The 19,698-nt window shown below is 36.9% G+C and overlaps 1 protein-coding gene across 4 annotated transcripts in view; it reads left to right on the top strand.

Annotated features, from left to right (window-relative positions):
• Positions 1 to 19,698, top strand: part of CACNA2D1 (calcium voltage-gated channel auxiliary subunit alpha2delta 1) — a 379,624-nt gene that overhangs the window by 62,198 nt on the left and 297,728 nt on the right. For all 4 annotated transcript variants that reach the window (XM_017835197.1, XM_017835200.1, XM_017835199.1 and 1 more), the window contains exon 3: positions 6,033 to 6,149. In XM_017835197.1, coding sequence (XP_017690686.1) covers positions 6,033 to 6,149 — 117 coding nt within the window. The remainder of the gene's footprint in view (positions 1 to 6,032; positions 6,150 to 19,698) is intronic.

Raw genomic sequence — 19,698 nt, 5'->3', positions numbered from 1 at the left:
AAATATTCTGTATATGGAAATGCCTGTTCCTTTCAGGAGCTATAGAGGTGACTTTGGTGCTTGCTCAGCCTTAGGTTTAGAAATCTCAAAGTTATGTAAACCCCCAGCTGTTAGAAAAGAGGAAGCATCCTTCTTCAGTTCTTTCTGCTTTTAGCAGAGAATTACACATTGCAGAGAGGCAGCTTTGACAATCAATGGACCAAACCTGGGTTTCATCCAGGACCTCCAGCCAGGAGTAAAAGGAGATGGAGCCAGAGACAGGTTGGAGACAAGGCTACAGCATGGGTCCAACATCCAACCAAGGGACTGCAGAAAAGATTTAACATACATCTGAGGGGTCTATGAGTGATGGGCTAACTACTGCATAGGGTCACTGAAGGGACAGGGCTGGAGACAGGCACACTTATCCCAGAGCCCAGGACTGGGCTGAAATGGAGCTGGTGGGCAGAGTACAGGCAGGGGTACAGGCAGAGGTTCCTGGAGAGGCAGATCATGGTCACTGAGGTCTGCTAGTGGCACAGGGTGGTAAAAAGAGACTTTTCGGAAGGACTGGGGGGAACTGGCTCTCTCTGGAATGGAGGGAGTGGGCAGGCCCTCTCTAGTGAGGAATGGGCAGGAAAGGAATAGTTTACAAAACCTTTATTTAAGTTTCGCTGTGTTCAGAGGGATTTTTAAAATTTATTTATTAAGTTAATTACGTTAGTGTATAAGCTTATAAAACCTAGCTCAAGATTTCACAAGTACTTTTAGTATTTTGGTGTAGTTGTTTTCAGAAGAGATGGAGGAAGACTCACCACAAAGTTTTGGTTGATTTGGGCTTGGAAGTTCAGTAGTATCTCTGAGTAGTAGTTTTACCATCATGGTAGTCTCCAGCTGGTCTTGACTGGTGATAAAACATTCGGTGATAAAACATTGATTGTTGACAGAGGTGTCCCATCAGCCTAGCTGAGCTAGATCTTGAAAGTAGTATTGAAATAATAAAAATATCCATACATTTACCTGGTACAGATAAGAATTACTGGAATTGTTAAGCTATTTTGTTTCTCTTTTCCAAAGCATATATCAAGGTAGGAAAAGTAACAGTGAGTTTTGGCTAACTTTTGAAATTCTGGATTTGAACTTTTGAAGATCTTAACTCGTATGGCTTCTACATCCGTGAAGGTATTCGGTGATGGAAAGGAGATTGGCTTGTTCATGTCCCATGTTTGGGCTCTCAGCCAGGTTACAACTGCCTGAAGAAAAGGCTCCATTGTTTCTTAAACTGTGAGACTGACATTTTGAAAACAAACAAACAAACAACAGGCAAAGCAATTCTACTGTAGTTGAGAATAATTCTTTTCCTGAGTGTGATAGAGCATGAGTGCCATTTAAATAAATTTTCAATGCTAAAGCCAGCCAAGGCCTGCCACTTTATAGCAAGAGTCATGTAATGACATCTTTCATGCTCTCTCAATTTGTACAGAACTGTTTGACTTGCCCTTGTGAGCCTTACAGGAAGCAAGGAGAATGTCTCTTTGTGAGAGATTTATAAACATGTCCTTGAAGACTGAACGGAGAGGGGCATGTTCTGCTGAGGTGCTGGCAGTTTTTCTAATCTTTGCCACATTCAACTATTGTTGTGTTGTTTCACTTTAAATGCGACTCTCACCATCACGTTCTCTCCCCTAAAACCTTGCAGTTCATTATGTGCAATTTTAATACAGTCTTTCCTGAATAAAGAAGTACATGGCTATTGACTTCAGAGAGAAAATAAAGTGTTTTTGTGTTATGACCTTACAGGTTTTACTTAGTCATGCAGTGAGATTTTTATCTGCAAGGAGTGATAGGGTTTTACTGACAATTTGCAGAGCTTTTAGCAAAGCATTAGCGATTAAAGTACTAAAAGTTATTTTAAATGTAAAAACCAACAGAAACTTGCATTCACTCCGTCAAAGCAATTTAATAAATTGTATTCAAATTAGCTCTTAACAAGCCATGGAGCCTGCCAAATTGCGTTTCGAAAGATGAATGAGCACACCTTTGCCAATAAGACCCTTTATGGCTATTTGAGATGAGCTTTTGCTAATTGTGTTTGACTGCTAGATGGGAGGCTTGGAGAAAGAAAATTTTGTCCCAGTGTGCCAAATCCTGAGGTGTCTATCATTGCCCTGTGTAGTGTTGTGCTGAACTGCTGCAGTATTATGGCGAATTAAAGGGTAGTAGGCAACAAATAAGTTACACACACCCCTTTTAAATAATTAGTGAATATTTCTTAGACTGTTGCTTGGTAGTTGAGACAGGTCTCACACTCCAGGAAAACAGGAAGTGTGTGAAGTTCTGAGTAACTTCTTATGCCATTTGTTTAGAAGCTTGTGGTATAAATCTTCCATTGGCAGTAGAAGCAGGGTAGATTGGTGCTCCAAGCCCTGCCATGGGCTAAAACAAGGAGGGGGAGAAGGAGAGTCACTGACTCAGCTTTATGTGGGATCTTGTGCAAATCTCAAAAGGGTTTTCTTCGGATGGGATTGTTCTGAATTTTATTTTTTTGAAATCATTGACAAATAGCAGCTTGTGAAGCCAGTCTCACAGTCAGGTTTTCTTGGTGGTAGGACCCACAGTGCCTGTCTCATTTGGTGGTGATCTGCTTGTTATGTGATTCAGGCTTTTGAACTTTTTGATAGCTGGTGCTGGAGAAGAAAAATGAACATATTTATTTTTTTCCTAAAAATCTGCCCACTGTACAACACTTCGATAGTCTGCACCTTTCAAACCATTCAAGCTTGGAGATGTGGGAATAACTTCCCTATAGGAAGGGGGTATGTGAAAAATTTGAGTGCTCTCAAATTGGGGTTTATAGGATCATATGTTTGCTGGAAGAACGAATTAGATTCAGGGATGAAAGTGCAAATTTTCCATCCAGGTTCTTAATCCCTTACCAGTATGGCTTAATGTAACTGTACATGGAGCACAGCACAGGAAGAATGCAGAAGTGTTGGAGTGAGCCCAGGGGAGGCCACGAAGATGATTAGAGAGGCCACAAAGATGATCATCTAAGAGATGATCTTAGATTCCATCAAAGATGATTAGATGAAACATCTCTCCTATGAGGAAATACTGAGAGAGTTAAGGTTGTTCAACCTGGAGAAGTCTGTGAGCAGACCTTATTGTGGCCTTCCAGTACCTAATACAGGAGAGTTGGAGTGGGACTTTTTAAGAGGGCATGTAGTGACAAGACAAGGGGGAATGGCTTTAAAATGACAACTGGTAGGTTTAGATTGGGTCTTAGGAAGAAATTTTTTACTGTGAGGGTGGTGAGACAATGGCACAGGGTGCCCAGGGAAATTCTGGGTGCCTCATCCCTGGATGTGTTCAGGACCAGGTTCAGTGGAGGTCTGAGCAACCTGGTCCTAGTGAAAGGTGTCCCTGTCCATGGCAGGCAGTTGGAACTAGGTGATCATTAAGGTCCCTTCCAACCCAGGTCATTCTGGGATTAAGTCAAATAGACTATTCATACTGTCTTTCTAGTTGGTGAGGTGCAAAGTTGTGGTTGTGTGGATGCAGTATGTTATCATCTTAACTTCCTCTGAAGCTGTCAGATCACAGCCTGTTAGAAGCTGTATTTCACTAAGTTCTTGAAGGTCAAAGAACCAGCACTACAGCACTTGCCCTTATATAGCTGGTCAGTGCAGTCTCCAAGTCATCTCTGTCATCCATCTGCTCCAAAGCCACATTACTTGAGCCTATATTTCACTGTGCCTCTACTGGGAATTTTTTTTTCTTGTGGCTCTCTTGATGTTTGTTTATAATGTTGAGTGAAAAAATTAATTACTGTGCAATGACATTTTTACAATGAACTACTGCTTTCTCCAAATTTTAAGATGTTTCTGTCTAATTGAAGCTCTGAATGAAAAGAGTTAATACTGAACTTTTCTTACTGGTTTCACTGTTGAGTAGCAACATAGTTCTAGCCTATTTACAAAAGCTTGTCACCATTCTTCTATATATTTAGTAAACTTTGGAGGCAGGTGTAATTCAGGAAGTCACGAATGAAATTCAAAGAATTAGGCATTACACTGCTCTTCAAAAACTAAGACATGAACAGCTGGTGACACCCATAGCGTTGTTCCTTGGGTGACCAGGGTGAATATTTGCTGATGAAGGGAGAACCTGAGAGTTTTACCAGATTTGATGGTCATTGCAATTTAGATGCTCTTCTGAAATTTACAGTCTTGATTCAAACCATCTAGATGTATAAAACTGATTTTTACTCTTGCCTTGCCTGTAGGACTGTAGGGCTCTTTGTCACTACAGTCAATTTAACTCCAAATGACACTGCTGACTGCAAATTTAATGTGTTTCAGAAAAAAATTAAAGACATTCTGTAGTGATCAATTGTAGGATAAAATGTCTTTATTTCCAATTTTTTTTGAATAATTGGCTTATAGGCCACTTTAACTATTAAGATCAGTCCTAAAAACCCCCCCAAAAACAACAAACAAAATAAAAACACCAAACCAAACCCCCAAAACTACAACCCCCCAAAAAAAGAGATTTTGGGGTTTTACCTGAGATAAACTTTCTATTTTGAAAATGAAGCATCTCAAAAGCATCTAAGCTTTAATCTGAATTCATTAGAAACTGTCTTCTTTTATAGTAGTTTTCTGCTCCCCATGCACTGATTTTTTAAAATGATTGCTACCATATGAGGAATTAAATCTTATTCCAGTTACTCAGTTACTGGTGGAAAAACTGTACTTCTGAAGGAAAAAAAAAAAAAAAAACAAAGCCCCTACATAAGTGTTGTAAAATTCATAAGTGCTGAAAACCGATGACAGCTTACGGGACATGCCCGATTAAAATTTGCGGCTAGAACTGTAGTTGTCAGAAAAGTTTTTGTGATACTTATCAGCTACAAGCACCAGAAGGGACATATTTTGGTGAGTTTCTTTAAGGTCTCCATAGCTTTAACCCAAGAAACCTGGCAGGGCTGGTAGACTCAGTCTGGTGCACAGTTTTTTGGCTCTTTTGCTGGATGGCAGCCAGTGCATTAGTGCTGGAACCGTTCCTGCCTGTGCCTGGAATTACTCCCCGGGAGACAGCACAGCCCCCACCAGGCAGCCTTACGGAGAGGCAAAGTACTTGAGTAAACTCAGGCCATCTGTTGGCTGCATAAATTAGTTTTCTCCATTTGCCCATCTAGCCATAAGGTATCCACCCTTCTTTTTTTTTCCTCCCCCAAATAATGTATTTTTTCTTTTTCCAGGTTTAGTTCAGTGGAGATTGGTAAATGCATTTTTTACTTTTTTCTTCTTTAGTTCTTGTGGTTACATGCAATTCATTATAGTGGCTTTGTTTAACAAATCAAATCATCTCCTTCATATGCACGTTCTACTTTGGAAAACAGTTAATGGGTCCTCAGAGACAACCTTTATTCATGATAGAGGAGAAAAACATTTATAGTTCTGTGCCCTCCTTCCAACCCCCATCTTTTTTCCCTTTTAATTTTTTCCCCATTTCCCCTTTTTGTTTTACTTTTCCCTTTATTCCTCTTTTCTTATTTGTTCCTCTTCCTCTTTCCTCATGAATACTAACACTATCATATGAATAAATAGATAAGAGACTAAATTGATTACATTAGCATAACTTAAATGATTTGTTTCTATTGGTATTTGTTGTTCAGCATTCAGGGAAGAATTAAATTCAGGAGTAACTATTTTATTTCAAATTCAGTAATTTTAAAGGATTTCCATTTTACTGCTTTCTTAGCAATCCACGGGAATCAGATTACTTGAGCATTTAGCAGTTTGATAGTTTATCTCTAAAGCCAGTCAGTTTTGAAGATGTATTAAATAATTTTTAGTGGCAGCTTCTTCTTCTCAGAAAAAAATGTGAAGTACTTCTTTCACAAGGCCTGTTCAGAATTTCCTAGCAGTAGCCTTCCTGAAGCTGTCTAGTAAGACAGAGGACATCTTGATGCTTCTTCTGTCAAGTCAATTGGTTTATTTTGAATGTCTAGTGTAATTTTGATTAATTTCCATTTTTTCCTCTTGCAGATTTATAAGGATAACAAAGCATTGTATGATGTAGAAGCAAACAACCCTCGTCAGCTAGTGGAAATTGCAGCCAGAGACATTGAAAAACTTCTAAGTAACAGGTCTAAAGCCTTAGTGGTGAGTACTAACGGGTTAAGTTTTCTATGTAGTATTTTAAAAAAATCTTTATTTACTATTGAAACATGCTTTTATAGTTATTTTTACTGCCTATACTCTTAGAGGCAGTGTCAGTGTGATGTGTACAAGACATGACATGTAGAAAGATGGCTCCTGACTTCATGGTAAAAATGAACTCATTAGTTTGCTGACATAGGGCAGATGCTTATAATATTGACCGACAGATAGGAACCATGTCCAAGTAAGAAATCGAGTTATAAATAGGTTGGAAAATATTCCTCTAAGTGACGCACATGAATGTTTATGACTTCAAGATCACTGTACTCTACCGTCAGTAATGATATTGGGGAAACAAGAAATAGGGTTTTATTTTCTGACTTGCTAATTTAACCTGTATTTCAATTATATATTGGATCAACACAGTTAATCCTGAACTGTTTGTGTGAAGGCCATGCTGCATTGCGACCTTACAATTTTTTATGCTGTAAATAAGAAGTAGCTGTTTCTTTAAAATGCTTTTGCCATCAGTCCCTTTCTCTTCTATCCTGTAAGACAGCGGACACGGGTAATTGCTTTTTATGATTCCTACTCACATCACTCTCACTCATATAAGACTTTGGAGTGCTTTTCAGAAGATACTGGCCAAACAGGAATGGGAGGATCTGGATGAAATAATAAACATGCTTGGTACAGAGTACAGCTATTAGAAATAGGTTTAAAGGATGGAATAGCAGACTCGATTTCCTTGAGCAATTACATATCCACATAGGCTTGCAGATGAGTTTGGATGTGTCATTTAAAGTGAAAGAGAAAAGAAAGAGAGATTAATTCACCTAACCGTAGACATCCACTCAGCTGGTTGTCCTAAGCTCCTTTTTTGTTCAGTGGAATAAAACAGGCACTTCTCAGTCAGGACTGACCTGACATATTCTGAGTAAGACTTTAAACGGAATGAACTATAGCCCAGAAGTACTTCTCTCTTTCTCAGTCGGAGAACCCTCAAATGTAAAATGTAAGTGTGTAAAGCTGGGGGAGATGAATCCCACCCAAACAGTCCTTTTATCAGTACCATTCCATGCAACTGAAGAATCAGTGTGAGTGTGAAACTACTGCTGCTATCCTGAGAACTCCCCTTTTTGTAGGCGATGAGATTTTGCATAGTTCGTCATCTGTGCACACAGGAGGTACCACGGGAGGTACCTGTTGTCCTGTCTTTGGTTCTTAGCAGGAGTTCACTCTTCCATCTCAACCCTAACATACAATGTACATCAGTGTTATCTGGGCAAAAACTTCTCTAATTCATTCAAATAAGCGTAAAAGAGATACGATTTTTTTGCTTGTTTTCCCGTTTTACTTCAGTGGGCATGTGCTTATGTGGCAGTATGTGGACTTTCTATTATTATCGCAGAATATTATAAGTCATTTGCAGACCTTTATGAATACACCAGTTTTTTTCTCCATTTTCCCATCAACCCATATAAGTTTGATGGTTTTAATTTATCATAGAAAAATTTTATATATTTTTCAAAACTCAAGATTAATGTAGGAATTTGTTTGTGATGATTTGATCTTAAAATTTTAAGAAAATTAAAGAATTATCTTGTGCTTATGCAAAAAAAACTTCCCCAGGACAGTTTTCCTGTGAATGTGGAAGAAGATTGCTACCTCATTTTAGGCAAGCACATGGTCACTTTTTGGAAAGGGTAACATGATTCAGTTCTCTGATGTAAAAGAGGATTAAATTAGGAGAATTCCTTTGATCCAGTTGCTCTAATGGCTCAGATATTTATACTGACTTTTCTATTTGTAGTTATCTCAGATATATATCAGAACTTCCAATAACTTCTGATTTTAAACCTTCCTGCATATTATTTTTTATACACAGGAAATACTTATTATCTCCTGCGCCTGAACTGTTGCTTTCTACTAAGAGAATTTCTTCACCTTCCATATGTATTTCACTTTCTGCTTTTTTCAAGGACTATATTTTTGCTGGCATTTTATGAACTTTATGTAGTGAAGCTGAATTTATCTGATATTTCCGTCTTCATAAATCTGATGGGTCACATTTTCTCTGAAATCAGGAGTGGTGTTGAATGGAACTGCTATTAATGACTGCACAGCGGGTTTTACCATTGGGGCTGATATGACTCAAAGTTTTAATTGAAACCTCAATCCTGAAAAGAGTATGATGCAAAAGCACCAGACATCCTCCAGTGATGCCAAGAGGAAAGTGCCAGTGAATGACATCAACAGTGTCATTGTTCAGAGATAATCATACCCCAGGGATGCCATGGTTTCCTTTAGGCGTGGTGCACAGTCAATCTTTGGGCAAGGTTATAATAGGCAAATATTAGTGATGACTTTTTAATAGTAAGTAATTTTCCCTTGAGCTGTAAGAGTACCTTTAAATGAGAAATATCTTTTGAATTTCAAATTATTTGTGTGTTCATGCAACTTTGAGCTAGATAACTCTCTAGCTGTAACAGTAAAATTACCAGGTAAAATTATCAGGTTCTGTGCATTGCACACAAAAGACTTGAATACCACAGAAAACCTTTGTGATTTCATCTCTGGTTTATATGAGAAGAGATTATAACAAAAATCTGGACAAAGGCAACAGTAAGGGAAAAAAGTCTATTTTTATTTTTCCATGTGTATGACTTTACATTTGACATAAAAGCATAAAGCATAAAAGTGATGTTTGAAACAGGTACCTAGCTGAGGAAGGAAAAAGGGGAAAGCCCTGATCTGAACTCAGAGGGCTTTCTTAGATCACTATTACTAGTAAATGTTAGCCATAAGAGAAAAAGTTAGGATGAGAAGAAAATGGAAAATTTTCTAGCAAAGTGCAGTGGAAGAAAGTAGTATTAGTAGTAAGGAGGTAGACAGGCAACAGCCTTAAAGTCAAGGATGTCAAAGGCTGTCTTGCAATAGAGCCTGTTGTTCAAATAGTGAACATTTCTTTTGTATTTTACTGTTGCTTACTATTGCACATTTGCCTGGACTAACGGTACTGAACACCCACTATTTCAATATTATTAAACTCCCATATCCATACGGTCCTGCAAGGAGCAGGAGGTTGGACTCAATGATCCTTATGGGTCCCTTCAAACTCAAGGTATTCTATGATTCTACTATTTCATAGCATCGTGGACCAGTTCATATTCTGTCTCTGTGTTCCTGGATAAAAGGTGGTGTACAGACTAAGCTGTGCTACCATTACAACCTGCAGTGTGTCTAATGGTAGATGGGTGGAGGTTTCATTGGAAATGAAATGCAGTAACTATTGGCAAAACTCACAAAGCTTTTCCAAGGATACCTACAAATAATATGCAGTCCATTGGGCAGTCTGGCACCCAAATTGTTCATTTTTACTAGAGTTATCCTCTGTCTTGGAGTTCCTACCTCATTTATCAGTGCAATACCTTTCTGGAGCTATGTATATCATCCTAATAGATAATAATCTTTCAATTTAAATGGAAACTTTAGAAGATACTAATATTTATTTAATGAGTATCATTAGAAATACTAAAAAGAGTACCTGACATTGTACTATATTTATAAAATATGGTTTGAGGAGTTACAAATATTTTTTTATTGACTGCATAAAAATAAACCCATTTAAATAATTAATATATGTGATGGGCTAATAATATTTTTTTTATTGCTTATGTGAAATACTGTAGTGGTCTTAACATTTGCAAGGATCCTAATATTTGTTGCCATACTTTAAAATTAGAAAGGTATATTTTAAAAACTCATTGCTTTGCCAAAGCACTGTTTTGGGGATTTGTTTTCTGTTTATGCATTGTGTCATGAGGAGAATGAAGTATGACTTTGTTTATATAACATATACATACAACATATTCAACATATAAAAAATAATATTTGATCCAGTGCTGCACACCAAATTTAAGCTGCAACTTCACTCCTGTGCAGTGTGAACTCCTTAGTTGTGCAGCCCTTGTCCTCTCTCTGCCCCTCTGAGCAGCCCATTACTCATTAGGTATTGGGGAGCATCCTAAATCTTCTGCTGCAGGCAAATCTGCAGTTTTACCGCTTCTCATTTTTGCTCATATATTTGAATTGAAGATAGTAAGCAAGTTTGGATCTCTTAGGTAGCAAAAAAATTAGAATAAAGAAAGAAAATGATTAATAAAGAACACCTACTAACAGTCTTTGCAAACCCATTCTGAAGGCAAAGGATCAAAACATCCTGTTTCTTGCTTAGCTAAGATCCCTTCCTGCACTCCCCAATTATTTAATGTTTGGCTGCATGTTTGTGCAATAGTTTCTGAGATTAATCCTAATTATCTTCCTATCCGAAGTGAAAATATATGCATATTCCCCTACAAATCTTTTCCACAGTGAAATACTTCTTTCTGGAAAGCCTCAGTGTCAGGATCTTATTGTCAGCACTATGGTACACTCAAAATGCATTTATTAATACACTTTTCTTCCATTACTGCCCATGTTCTAGGGCAACAGCATAACCATTTATGTAAAGCAAACACTCAAGCTCCATTAAAATACATTTCACTGGAAGAGACAGTCATATTTTCATTGTCAAACTCCTGCTTAATATTTATTTTGTGTTGCTTTAGGTCATTTGTGTATGCTTTAGCTCTTACATCAAGGTTGCTTAAGGGAAGGCACGAGGCAGTACCCTTGGCTTCTTGGGCTGTGTGGAGATAAATTGTGTGCAGATTTCAACCTTATTGTCTAGATTTCTTCAGACATCTCAACCAGAGACATAATATCTTTATTCTTGCCTTTATGCCTTAATTTCTCCAGAAAATGAAGGTAACAGAGTTTCCATGGAAACTGAGGCACAGATTGTGTGCTAGGAGACAGGTTCCCTTTATGTGCTGTTGGGAAATGTCCAAGGTGCACAACTGTGTCTCTGAATGAGGAGCTCAGAATGTTTATCTGCTGGTTAAGATGCAATTTCAACACAGCTGTGCAAGTGTGTCCAGATCTCTCAGTATTGCCCTGCCTGCCTGAAATAAGGCAATACAACTGGGACGCTTAAATAAACATGTGTTATAGAGTATTTTGAGATTCCTGGGCAGAGATGATATGCACTTTAACTAGAATTGGTAATTTTTCTGTAGCCTGAAAGACCTATAAAATAAAATAAATTTTGTAGGTGTGCTTGTTACTATTGTTTTTTGAAAGGTATACAAAACTCTAGCTTGAGTTTTGTTTTGATATCTTAAACCAGCCTAACATCCTCATAAACACTCTAGGACGCTTGTCTTCTGGTCTGCTAATATTAAATTGCCTATACTAACAAGACAGCTTTCCACTTTTCAAAAGTACTGTGTAGATAAACTTGAGTTGTCTACTCATTTAGCAGAACTTACACTGGACAACATCTCTTGCCTTTGGGCTCTGTTGCAACTCAGTCACCAGTCTCCTGAGCTCCACTAGGAGTTCCAAGTAGCCTAAATAGTCACATCTCATAGCTAAGTCCATCACTACATTTGCTGCTATTTTCTTTTTCTTCTATTTTTTTCTTTTCAGATGTTTCTACTCTTTTGGCTCTGTCAGTTACAGGAAACATTACACAATTTTATTGGAAAGGGCTCACATTGAAGAAATTCAGAGAAGAAAAATAGCTTGAACTGTGATTAGTCTCCCAGCAGACTCACTTTCCTACATTTTATTAGTATTTAGTTATTCTATGAGAAGCTGGACATCATAAGGAAGTTGGCAGTGTACTGTGTTTGCTGGATTTTTTGCCAAAATAATTTCAGATCTGACTTCTAAGAAAAGGAAGTCTATAGGGATGGGAAAGAGCAAATTAACTAGTGAAAATTACTGATCAAACAAATGAACAAAGTTTTGTTTATGCATGTTTTTGTGTCATGTACACAGGTTTTATTTTATTTTTTACTCTAACATGGTAATTTCCCCCTTGAAATTGTTTGGCTGTACCTGTTCCTTCTCTTTAATATTTCAAAATGTTTTATTCTTTTGAGTTTTAAATTCAAGCTGGAGGTGGCTCTTTGGCTATAGGAAAAGATTACACGAAGCGTGTACCACCATCACAAACCAAATGGCTTTAATTGTGCAATTATCCTCCCAGAAGTATGCTTACACTTTGGAAAAATACAACTAAAATAAACATTTCTCTGTATGAAGATTGTAAGATCATGCGTGCCATGTTTTTACATGACAGTGTGTCTTGATTCTTTAAGTCTTTTCCTTCATATATTTGATAGAATTTTGCAGCATTAGGACTCTAGGTCTATTTATACGTTTATTTTTTATATCTCCATCAATTCTCTACATACTGAGTATCTCACCAAGGTGGAGAATTTTCCTGTGAGTATTAAGAACAGATATTGTCATCTCCTTTTTGCAGCATTAGATTTAGATTTCAGTCCATGGCTATAGTTGGTCTAAATAGCAGAAATACTTTCTTCATATATTTCAGGAACTTTGCAGGTGAGTTTATGACTAATGCTTCGCTACTTTTAAAACTACCCTCATTGGAAATTTGCACACTAGCAGAAAAAAGTTTTACATATGCTTTTTTAGACTATAGTACTGAGTCTGTTAGCCTGTATGAACTTTGTTTAAATCTCCAGATGTAAATGTTACCTTTTTTGAAAGTCAGCTGTAGTTGCTGAAGCAAATGTGTTTGGGAATGAGATGCAACACTCGTGAAGTCAAACATTTGTCAACTTGTCCACATGTCAGATGTTTGAATTTGTTTTTACTTGTCTTGCCTTGAGTCTTATTTTATTAACTGAAATTCAGGTTGTATAGATGCAACATTATGCCTCAGAGGATAGATTCACATAACTCACATACCTTGCAAGGCATCATAAAAGTCTGGAAAAATAAATCAAGGACTTGTAGTGAAAGTTCTTACAAATATCGCCCATTTCTATTCTTTTCTTTCCACGGTTGAATTGATTTGCCTGCTGCAGATGTTGTGTTTTTGTTGACAGATAAAGAGAGGGTCATCCCTCCAACTTCCCATATCTTCATAGATAGCCATAAGTCATTATTTTGATTTTTGTGGCCCTGAACTGTACATAGTGCTGCAATGGCATCGAGTTCACGAGCTTAGAGAGACACCTGCTGAATCTCCATCCTACCAACACAGTGCATTGCACTTGGAGCTTTAACTGTGGCTGAGACGAAGAAAGCTAAAAGAGCTTTTGGCAAATGATATTATCTGATGATCAGCTTTCACAATTTGACTTTTCTTTCTATACAGTACATTTTCATTGATAGCATAACTTTGTTGCGTTCACATTTTGTTTGGAGAAAAATAAGGAGCACTTGTAGTTGTAGCAATTCTTTCCCATTTAGACCCCTTTATATTTCAATTTGAGCAAATTTCCTTACATAATAAATGGCCACAGATAATTTTACAGAAGTTTTGTTGCTGTAGTTTTTTTTAACTGCCTGTGAGAAATTCTTCACAGGTTTGTTACAAGCAGGTTTTTTTGTCTAGGTTTACGGATACTGAAATTTCATTTATGAAAGATATTCTGAAGGTGTGTGGCCTCATTAACACCAGCATCACCCTAAGCTAGGGGGTTGATGTAGCAGCTGTGAAAGGTGAAATATTACTCCAAATAAATCTTGCTGTCTTTTGGTTGTAAAGTTACTTTTTCGGCTTCAGAAGATCAGATTTATAAAAATCCCAAACAATGTAACCCAAAACTGTTGTTGCTTTTCTTGGATTTGTCCCAATTCTTTTCTCCAGGGCTTTGCTACCCTTCTTAGCTGAGGCTTACCCTCAGGCAGCTTCTTCTCCTAAAGTTATTTTTGTTTTCCTTGTATGTGCTTCTGCCTGATAGGCGAAGAGAACTGTTTTCTTCCTTATTTCTCGCTCTGATGACTTCCATTCAGATCATCTGCCTAAGAAACAAATTGATGCATTTTTTTGTGTAAAACTGTTTTTCACCGTGGCTAGTTGAGAATTTTACAGTAGAATGATTTTCCATGGTAAAAAATACATTTTTCAAATAATAATATTGCATAATAATTTAATTTGCAGGTGCTGGATTCCATATCTTTATGCTGTCTAGCCAACCCTTTTAAGACTCCTAATTTTTCCTTCAGTCCCTATGTTTACTTTTTCAACCTCAATAAAGTTGAATTTATAAATTGTAAAATCCTCTGCGAAATGAAAATTCCACTTATTTGTTGAAAACTTTATTAAAGATTGCAGAGAATAACCAAGTGTCACACACAAGTTACACATAAATTATGATGCAGTAGTTGTGTATTGTACATGACTCCAAGCCTTCATTCTGCCTTTGTGAGCCTTTTTTTTCCCTGCAGGATTAGATTAGATTTGGGACTCTTTATCTTCTATTGTCTTTCAGAATCTTTACTTTAAGAGTATTAATACCTGACTGTATGCACAATTCTAGTATTTGTCACAGTGGAATTCTTTGTATACTTTGCTTCTCTTTTTCCACATTCTCCATATTAAAAGTTCATATTAGATTGTGTTGCTACAGCATCACACTAACTCATGTTGAATTGTTCCCACTTCACCTCGTAAAAACTTTTCAGTGTGCCTGTGTCCGAGACCCAGTCACTGTTTTCTAAATATGCTATGAAATCTGCACATTCCTGGGTTAGAGAGTTTTAATAAGTTCTCAAAACATTTGAATTGTAATTCAGTTCAGTTTGTATTTCAGAGGGCAGAATTAAAGCACAAATGCAGGTGGAAGCTAGATTATTTAAAATGGAACACTTCCTAATTGTTATGTGTAAAATTGTCAAGGACTTCTGGCTCTCCAGGCTTACCATTTCACTGCTCTGTGCTCCTGGCAATGTTCACTTTGATAATCAATGTGTAATGTTGGAAATAGATCTGTTAGGACAAGGCAGAGATTTTATCAGGGAACAGCAGAAATAAGTATCTGACATGCTCTCTGTTTTTCACATGTTCATCTTCCTTGTTGCTCCTTTACCTTCCTTCCATGCTAGTATGTTTGTGGAAGGGAGAAATTGCATATTTGCCAAGGCTCAGTTCTGCTTTGAATGTGGTTGTCTGTTAATGACAGAACTAACAAAATTATTTGTTAAAATAGAACCATTGTGGTTTCCTGCAAAGTGAACCTGCAATTTACATTTATCAACAATTTCAATGTACATAAAGATTTTTTTCCCAGAAATAATTAGACCTCAATTTTTTTGGAGGTAGTCTATGGGATAAGAGCACAGGAAGTGCCCTACTGGGTTGATGTAGCCTGTGTAGCCAGTATTCTGTCCCAATGATGACGGGTACGGAACATATATTAGCCTCCCCAGTATCCATGATCCATTATGCACGTGATCCCTCCATGTTCACAGTTTTTGGATCAGAAATTTCAAGGAGGACATCTGTGCCTGTTGCATTCAGTATCTATTAGTGAACTTACCCATAAATTTGCTGAGCTTCTCATCTACCGGTATTATCTTCCTCTGTGATATCCTGTAGTAAATGATTGTGGGATCTCACTATTTATGGGTAAAAAAGGCATTTTCTCCTGTCTGCTCTAGTTTAACCTCTGACTCTTTCAGTGAGTGGAAGCAGTATTGCCAGACTTGGCACATCACAGTTTTGGCATTTAGTATATAACCTCAGTCATATCTGCTGTCAGTCTTCTTGTCTACCATAAAGAATTCTGGCTTTTCTAGTCTCTCGTTGGCATACTATCTTGTAGAGAATTCATAGTTGGTTTATAGCAGCTCCTTCCACCCAATTAATCATTTTATATAAATTTTTGGAAGTGGAGAGTCTTAGGTACAGTGCAGAAAGTTCTTCTACCATGTCTTGGGTGCCTGCATAATGCTCTAGGTGCTCTTCTAGAACATGACTGGTAAGAGAGAGGAGATGATTCATTTCTTTCAGCAAATGATTTCCCTCATTTATTTTCTGTCTTAATTCTTTGTCAGGTCTAGGATCAGAAGGTTGAGACAAAATGCTCAGATGCAACTGTATGTGTAGTGGCAGGTTTTCAGACAAGAACTTCTTAAAAAGAAAAATCAACAGTAAATCACTACCAGCCAGATAAATTATTTTAAATAAATAAACAAAGAAGTTCTAAATAAAAGTTATCCAAATCCAAAATTTAAAATTATTTTTGGTGTATTTTTTTGCTTTGGAAGATAAATGTAGTTAAATCTCTTGTTTTCCATAGCAAGAAATGTACTACTTTGTTACAGTGAAACTCTTTGCTTTCTCCAGATGCTTTTTCACACTTTTTCATGGTCAAATATCAGCAAGATTGAGCTGAGTGCAATAATTGTTACTGTGGAGCCAGAGTAAGATTAAATTTAGAAATGTCAGTTTTGACTGATGAAGTATGTAAAAGCATCAGACTAACTTTCAACTTCAGTAGAACCCTTGCTGCAATAAGGAACTATTGAATTGTCGAGGGGAAATCAGAATCTATCCTTTGCACAAGTAAAAGATAAACCCCCACATTTGAGTTGATTGCTGCTCATATAATTTGATAAATTAGCATTCAGCAATGAGTAGTTGAATAGCCTGCTCTTTCAAACAGACTTCCTATTTTTTTTTCTTTCTTTTAAAATTTTGTTTTCTGAGTATTATGGTACCTATAGCATGGCCATAATGTTTGTTCTATAGCTGCAGTATCCTTGCACTGATAGGACTGGATAACAGTATGTGTTCAGTATTGTAACAAATTGTTTCCTGGAATATTTGAGTTTTTCTTCAAGCATTTTGGTAACACACTTTGTGCCAGTATTTCAGGCGCACAGTTAATTGGAACCCTCGGGAAGGAATGCAGGTAAATCTGGGGCTCTTCCAAGTAAGCTTTAAAGGGATCAGATCAACAGGGCTTGAATCCTTGGAAACAGCTTGCTGAGAGCTAGTTAAGAAGAAATACTGAATTTCTGTCTTCATGATAGTGTGAATCAGTTTCAGGGAGTGTGTTCAGCTGGCATCTTTCTTTCATAAGTTTTTCTTCCTTAACAGTTTAAGGTGTGCACCTGCCACCTTTGTCATACCTTTCGAGATTTATAGTGGAATTTCCATGTTAAAACTTTCCTTAAGAGAGCTCTTGTCAGCTTTCTTTGCAACACTGACTTTTGATGTAATTGTTAGTACAAAAGGCAAAATTCCCAATGAAACCAGCATTTTCCTGATACCAGAAGTCTCAGTGGGAAAGGTCAGAAAGCAGAATACGGTGAAGGAAAGCATAAACCGTTTTTTTGCTATTTTCTCAAAGTCTAACTTTCTGCTATCCAAGTGTAAATTTGCCAATAAACAAATGTTCACCTGCAAAAAGCTTTATTAATCACTAGAGGCTGAGGTACTCCCCGTGTTTTTATGTTAATCCATTTGTTGGATTAAAATATTCCCTTTGATGGGGAAGCTTCGAGAAACAAGGTGATGACACATTTTATGATGTGCCAGTGTGATGAAAATATGGTTTCTTCAGAGTCCAAGGGCTGTCCAGGAACATTTTTCATTCCCTTTTTTGCAGCTGCTTAACAGATACAAATTGATGCTCTTCAACTAGATTCCTAAAGGGCTCAGATTTATTATATACTGGGATTTGATTTATGAATTCAAGTGGAGGTAGCCCTCAGTGACCTCTCTAGAAACATATTTACATGTCTGTTCCTGCTGCTCAGGGGGATATGAGACTTGCTGCACGAGCAACAAAGAATCAAAAGTCTCCAATATATTCTTGATTTTAACAGAGCTGAGTGTCCTTGTGGAGTCACCTAGGTCCAAATTCCACCTCTGGCATTTGGACATAAGAGGAGCACAGCTGAAGGACAAATATATAAGTGCTTAAGATGTCTTACATAGATGAAACTGAAATCCTCTATCTGGAGCATTGCATTTGGGTCAGTGTTGCAAGATGACACCTTAATTTCCTCAGGATCAGAAACAAAATCTTCTACTTAGATTGAGCTACAGAGATGTTGTGTGTGGTGGTTTGTTGTGGGTTTTGTTTGTTCATTTTGTTGTTTATTGTTTTTTGTTTTGTTTTTTTGTTAGTTTTTCTTTTTTTTTAATATGTTTGGAAGAAGATTCCAGAACCCAAATGACTGTTAAAGAAATCAGGGATCTTAGACCAAATTTATCTTCAGTCTAAGAGGTCTATGTTTGTCTCCTACCTCCTGAAAGACTGAATTACAAACTAGACTCTGTGGAAATCCTCTGTTTGTCCTTGGTTGTTCCTCCTTCCTACCAGTGATGAGTCAGTGTGAGGATAACATAGGAGGGCTTGGATCTTGGTTTTTATAACACTCAGCTAGATGAGAGTAAAATATTTTTCCACTGGTCTTTGTATAAATTTAAACACCATCTTCCTTACATTGCAAGGCATCTCAAAAAAGCATGGCAATGGGTCAGAAGGTGTGTGAGGCACAGCATCTCTGCATTAAGCTGAGATGGGTATTTGGAGTGTAAGTAACAGCTCTTCCACTTCTGCTAATGCCCAAAAGTCAGGCATGCAGTTACCTGGGGAAGCCTCTGCTCAGATTCTCTGAACCTTTGATACCAGCAAAGTGGGTAAATAAGATTTTTCCCAAGAATTTTTTTTTTTTGCTATATTCTCCTTAATCTTGTTCTAGTCTCCTATTTTTTAAATAATATTTTATCTCTTCCCTTTATAAATTATGCCTTTCTACCTTCCATGCTGTATTTACAAAATTCTGCTAATATTTTTCAAACACAAAGGCAGTCAGTTTGTTATTTGAAGTTGATGGATGTGATCTTTGTCAAACAAAACCATCATCAGTAGAAAGCATAGAGCACTAGTTCTCAAGGGAGGGGAATGAGTTTCCAAGTATGTTTCCACAGTTTGCATTGGATTATGATTGCCAAAGAAATTCACTTTTATTTAATACTAGTTTTTAAAATTGTTTAAAAAAAATATTGATTTGGAAGTGGTCACACAAACAGAAATCATTTAGAAGCCACTACTGTAGATGATTAGAGAATATAACAGAAAAGCAAAGTCTGATGATGTGTAGTTTAGCTATAAGAAAATACATTTTTTTTTTTTTGTCTAACAGTTCTTTTGGGTTCTATGTCTTCCATAAAAAAACAGTTTGAATTTCTACTGGGGTTTTGGGTGTTTTGGTTGGTTCGTTTGCTTCTTTGTTTTGGTTTTTTCTTTTTTTTTTCCAGGCTAGTGTCAATTTCTTTCCTTATGAGTTGAAAGAAATGCATTGTGTGAGGTTTTATCACCTTGCCTATGTTTAGTTAACAGTGACATCATTAACCTATTTCAAGCTTTTCTTTTTTTAATAAGAAGAGAAGTTCTGCCAGTCTGTAGGTTTAGTACACCCTGAGAAAAATACTGCTTTTTTTATAGAATTGTTTGGGGATTTAATTTATTTTCAATTCACAATTTCTTATTAAAACTTCAATCACCCTCTACTTGATTGTAATTAAAACTGCCCCTAGGCAATAAATTTTGTTCTATGCAAATGTGACAGGTATAATTATGGAAAATCTAATTGTTAATATATTGCAACTTTTCATGTGGTGTTAAAATAAAAGATGAACCAATTAGATTTTTTCCCTTTAAATATT

Source organism: Lepidothrix coronata, unplaced genomic scaffold (assembly GCF_001604755.1).
Source record: "Lepidothrix coronata isolate B3197 unplaced genomic scaffold, Lepidothrix_coronata-1.0 Scaffold251, whole genome shotgun sequence".
NCBI lineage: Eukaryota > Metazoa > Chordata > Aves > Passeriformes > Pipridae > Lepidothrix > Lepidothrix coronata.
Note: the sequence above shows the minus strand (reverse complement) of the source record. Positions and strands in the feature narration are given on the sequence as shown.